Source organism: Rattus norvegicus, chromosome 16 (assembly GCF_036323735.1).
Source record: "Rattus norvegicus strain BN/NHsdMcwi chromosome 16, GRCr8, whole genome shotgun sequence".
Classification (NCBI taxonomy): Eukaryota; Metazoa; Chordata; class Mammalia; order Rodentia; family Muridae; genus Rattus; species Rattus norvegicus.
Window position 1 is genome coordinate 63,116,252 of NC_086034.1, and position 5,207 is coordinate 63,121,458.

At 52.1% G+C, this 5,207-nt stretch overlaps 1 protein-coding gene across 1 annotated transcript; it reads left to right on the plus strand.

Moving 5' to 3' along the window:
* The first annotated feature begins 793 nt into the window (after nt 1-793).
* On the plus strand, nt 794-2,518 carry Cldn23 (claudin 23). The gene is given in 1 exon segment (NM_001033062.1): nt 794-2,518. A coding segment is annotated over 1 exon segment (888 nt). The 5' UTR covers nt 794-895; the 3' UTR covers nt 1,784-2,518.
* The last annotated feature ends 2,689 nt before the right edge of the window (nt 2,519-5,207 follow it).

The window sequence follows — 5,207 nt, forward strand, 5'->3', positions numbered from 1 at the left end:
GCAGGACTTTACACGACTAAAAAGAAAACTCTTTCGAAACTCCTCAACCCCAAAATACTCTCCCTTTCTTACAAGTTGAACTTCAGGCAGAGCGTGGAGCCTTTATTGAGCAAGTCTAGCAAAGTTTCCATGTGCAACTGCTTGGATACAACCCTGGGCCTGGAAACCACGGTGCACACTGGTCCTGTGCATCCTGGACCCACCGCTCTGCTGCAAATGGCTGTGGACCGCAGCGCAAAACTTTCAAGGGACACTGGTCACCAGCTGGGAGTGCAAGGAGATTCGTGTTGGCAGGGCCCACAGGCAGTGTTGGGGAGAGTTGGGGGCGGTGTAGGGATGCTTTCCGACCTGACCAGAGAAGGACTGGGAAGAGGGGAAGGTGTAGCCTTGCGACAGGTGAGACGACGGAGCGGCCCGCCCCCTTCGTCCCTCCCACAAGCGCGCGGGCGGTGCCAGGGAGCTAGGGCGGGGCGACCTTTGCTCGAGCCCTAAACCATCCGGGCGGGCGGGGAGGAGCGGCCGGGCTGGGGTGGGGTGTCCGGGTCCTCAGAGTCCGAGGTCGCCTCTTGCCAAGTGGCCCCGGCGCTCCCGCCCCTCCCACCGGGTAGGGTTTGGCCGCCGGGGCCGCACCTGGGCGCGCGGTTTCGGTCTGACCGGACTCGAGCTAGTTTCGATTAGGGACAGCGGCTGGGCGAGAGGGCGGAGCGGTCGGGACGCGAGAGAGGAGGGGACTCGGTGTGAGAGGCTTAGTGGGGACAGTCCCGCGCGGGAGACAAAGAGCTCCCAGAGAGCGCGGTGAGCATCGCTGCCACCCAGCCCGGCAACCTCGCAGACTTGAGGACCCGGTGCGCCGCGGAGCAGCCACAGCTGCTGGGGACCCACGAGGCTACGCGGGATGCGGACGCCGGTGGTGATGACGCTGGGCATGGTGCTCACGCCCTGTGGGTTGCTGCTCAATCTCGTCAGTACACTGGCCCCGGGCTGGCGGCTGTTGAAGGGCTTTCGGGACCAGCCAGTGGACGTGGTGCTGTACCAGGGGCTGTGGGACATATGTCGCGAGCAGAGCAGCCGCGAGCGCGAGTGCGGCCAGCCGGACCAGTGGAACTACTTCGGGACTCAGCCTGTGCAGGTGGCCCGGGGACTCATGATCACTTCACTGGCCACTACCGCCCTAGGGCTGCTGTTGGCTTCGCTCGGCGTGCGCTGTTGGCAAGAAGAGCCCCACTTCGGGCTAGCGGGCCTCTCGGGGGTTGTGCTTTTCGCCGCCGGCCTCTTCAGCCTCATCCCCGTCTCCTGGTATAACCACTTCTTGGCAGATCCTGACGTCCTGGCTGCCCCGGCCCAACCGGTCACTGTGCAGGTCAGCTACAGTCTGGTGCTGGGCTACCTAGGCAGTTGCCTGCTGTTGTTGGGCGGTTTCTCGCTGGCGCTCAGCTTTGCGCCCTGGTGTGAAGAGCGTTGTTGCCGCTGTCGCAAGGCGCCCCCAGCAGGCCCACGCCGCAGCAGCATCAGCACCGTCTACGTGGACTGGCCGGAACCCGCACTCACACCCGCCATCAAGTACTACAGCGAGGGTCAGCATCGACCTCCTCCTGCCCAGCAAAGGGACACCGGCAAACTCAAGGTCGGATTCCCGATGCCACGACCGCCACCCAAGGCCTACACCAACCCGATGGATGTGCTTGAGGGAGAAGAAAAGAAGACAGCCTCCTCCCAAGACGGTTCCTCATCTCGCAGCACTCGGCCCTGCCAAAATTCGCTGCCCTGTGACTCCGACCTGTAGACAGGGCTCAACTGAGCTCCACCTGTGGTCTGAGGGTGACTTGAACTTCTACATGGCCAGTACATCTGCAACCAGAACCCTGGACGCCTTCCTCTAACTGGAGGGCAAGCCTTCCTTTCCTGGCCAAGCTCCTCTCCAGATACTAGGTTGGGTTCATTTATCTTTTAAGGAGTTTTACTTTTTCTCTGCAGAGGGACCAGGTTTTCTGTGACAAGAGTGGGTGGCATTTTGCATAGTGTTAATTGCAGTAGCAACAACAAAATCTCAATCAGCCAACAGGCTTTAAGAAGTCCTTGAAAATACAGTATTCTAAGTTACCCATGAGCCTTCACAAACATCACTCTTGAGGTGTTTGGTTTGGTTTTGCTTTTCTCCCTGCTTCAGTCTCCAGTGAACCCAAATGGCCAAAAATGTAAGTCTGGCTGTATTTGAAGGTTGTGCCACAAAGCCAGCTGCCTTAATGTCTTTTATGAAGTGAAGTAACTTGTTAACACATATTTATATTTCTCTGTGCATACATAGTATTTATCTTTTCTAATCACTTGTTTCTGTGTAGGAGGTTGAGCTTAGTCAAGAGATTGCCTTCCAGAAGCCAGGACGATGCTACGCTGTCCTGTTCCCTAGATACCTCACCCTGAACAGAGAGACACATTTTGTACAAAATGAACTGCTAAGCTGCATTGGCTAAAGCCCGTATGTACATATCTTATTTATAAATAAAAATTGTAAATGTCAGTTTCTGTATCCCTTCAAAAGCTCAAGTCTCTGGTGTCTGCTGGGAGTCTCGGTGGCATTTGTCACCAAGCAGCTTCCTGGCATCTGAGCCACTTGTCTGCAATCGAGCGCTCACATCTTCGTCCTTCTCCGCCTAAGATTACTAAAAGGAGCCAAGGGGCCCCACTTAAATCCCGGTTGGCTTTGTTTTCAGACTCCGGTTGTTTTCAGTGCAAGCCAAGTCTATTGTTGGGAGGAAAAAAAAAAAAAAAAAAACTAGCACCACCAGTTTCAGGGACAAGATGGTAGAGCTCTGGTCCTCTTCTGGCCCAGGAACTCCATGTCCCAGGTAGGCAGCTGTGGTGCATGAGGGAGCTGAAAGCCGCAGGAGTTCTGTCTGGCTAAACACTGGAGTTAAAAGTGCCTTTAACTGAACTGAACCTGTTTATTTAGAGTTCAGAAGTGGCAATCAAACATGGAGGCAAGGCTGATGGTGGAGAGCTACAGTTGAAGGAACTGAAGCTTATGGAGGGCCAAGAAAGTAGAAATTCACAGCCCCTGCCACTTTGGAGCGGTCATCTTGCTTTCTTGTTTAATATCTAGGCATATCACTTTAGAGGTTTTTTTTTCCAAATGCAGATTCCCCTAAAACTGCTTCATAAGTAGACTCTAGAAGACCTCTGTAGTTCGAAACCTATGGGTTGCGACCCCCGAAGGGGGTCGTGCATATCCTGCATATCGGATATTTACATTATGATTCATGACAGTGGCATAATTCCAGCTCTGAAGTAGCAATGAAGCAATTTTATGGTCGGGGGTCACCACAGCGTGAGGAACTGCATTAAAGTGTCAGAGCATCGGAAGGGATGAGAACCACTGCCCCAAGGTACAGGGTCCTGGAGGTGCACCAAGTGGCTCACTTAATTGCAGTCGGGGGCAGGAGGCCACTCATCATTAGACCTCAGAGCACCTACTACAGAGATGCTTTAGAAGGTGGAAGCTTACCGAATGTATTAGTCAGGATTTCTATTTCTATGATGAAACACCATGACCAAAAGAAGCAAGTTGGGGAGGAAAGAGTTTATTTGGCTTATACTTCCACATCATAGCCCATCACTGAAAAAAACGTCAGGATAGGACCTCGAATAGGGCAGGAACCTAGAGGTGAGAGCTGATGCAGAGGCCATAGAGGAGTGATACCCACTGGCTTGATCCCTATGGCTTGCTCGGCCTGTTTTCTTATAGAACCCAGGACCACCAGCCCAGGGATGGCCCCACCCACAATGGGCTGGGCCCTCCCCCCTCGATCACTGATTGAGGAAAATGCCCTGCTCTAATGGAGGCATTTTTTTCAATTGAAGTTCTCTCCTGTCAGATAACTCTAGCCTGGGATGAGCTGACCTAAAACTACCCAGCCTACTGTGGTTATGGAGCTAGGAATATAGAAAGGTGGCCCGGATGTATTCAGCCTCCACGTCAAAGACAAAAGCAAGAGGTTCTGAAGTCCAGATGCAGCTAACAATTTGGAGGACCTGGTTTCTTAAAAGTACTGAACTTTACCTGCATCTTGACACCAAGTACTGCTAGCGTGTACTACTCTTGAACCTTTTACCTTTCCTCCCTCACTTACTCTCCCTGGCTTATAGGTAAAGTTCCTTGTTCTCTGGTGATTGAAATTTGGTCACTGAAAGCTAAAACCCCCCTCCCCTCCATCAGCAGAAATGGATCCAAACTTCCTTTTAGAAATACAGGTATTTTGTCATTAAAATGTCCAGGGCAGCATGGGAGGAGACTCCTGCATAGGGTTGGGATCCTTTCTTGACCTGGTGATCATTCTCTGCCACCACAGACAGTGGGCTTTAAACAAGATGCTGGAGGAGGCAAACTCTGGAGCCTTGCTGTGAATATGAACCCCAGGTTGATGCTGACCAATAAGGATGCTGCCCTGATGTTAACTCACTGATGTAGGATGGCTCTGCCATCAAGCTTTTTACACCCATGATAAACCCTTTCAGTCAGCACACAGAGGATGCGACACCATTTAATGCTTCCAGGCTTTCTATGCTCCCCAAGTTTGCCTTAGCAGTCCATAGTGCCCTTGGAAGAAGAGAAGGGGTTGCTTGCACAGCATTGGCTCTGCTGGTTCTCCCGTGGTAGGGTTTTCCCTGGGACTCCAGCCTCACCTGGTAGAGTGAGGTGTGGTTTTTAGACCAGAAGCTGTTTATCCTCAGGGAGGCTATGGGAAGGGCCAGCAGACTGCTTCCAAAAACCTCCTCTTCTTTATGCACAGGTCATCCACCCAGTAAGCATTTTAAACACCTGACATTTTGCAAGCACACTTGTAGACACTGGAAAAGGAAACAATTTGGCTCTGGCACACTCTACTGAGGGATATCTTAGAACAGGGTGGAGAACAGTAAGTCAGGGTCAGGAGATGGAGGGAGGGGGATGATGTTTTAGGAACAGTGAGAAGGGAAAAGGTAATGTTGGAGTACCCTTCCCTGGATCTGCTTCCTTTCTTCTGTCCTTCACCTTCCTTCATTCAACAGTCACATGGTAAGGACTAGAAGCTAGCAGTGAAGACTAGGAACACCTTGACATTTGCTCTCTATTGGGCAAATGATAGTATCTTTAGTAGGAGACACATCCTGGAACAAATACAATTAGTGCTAGAGAATGCTTCTAGAATAAAAGGTAATGTGACACATGA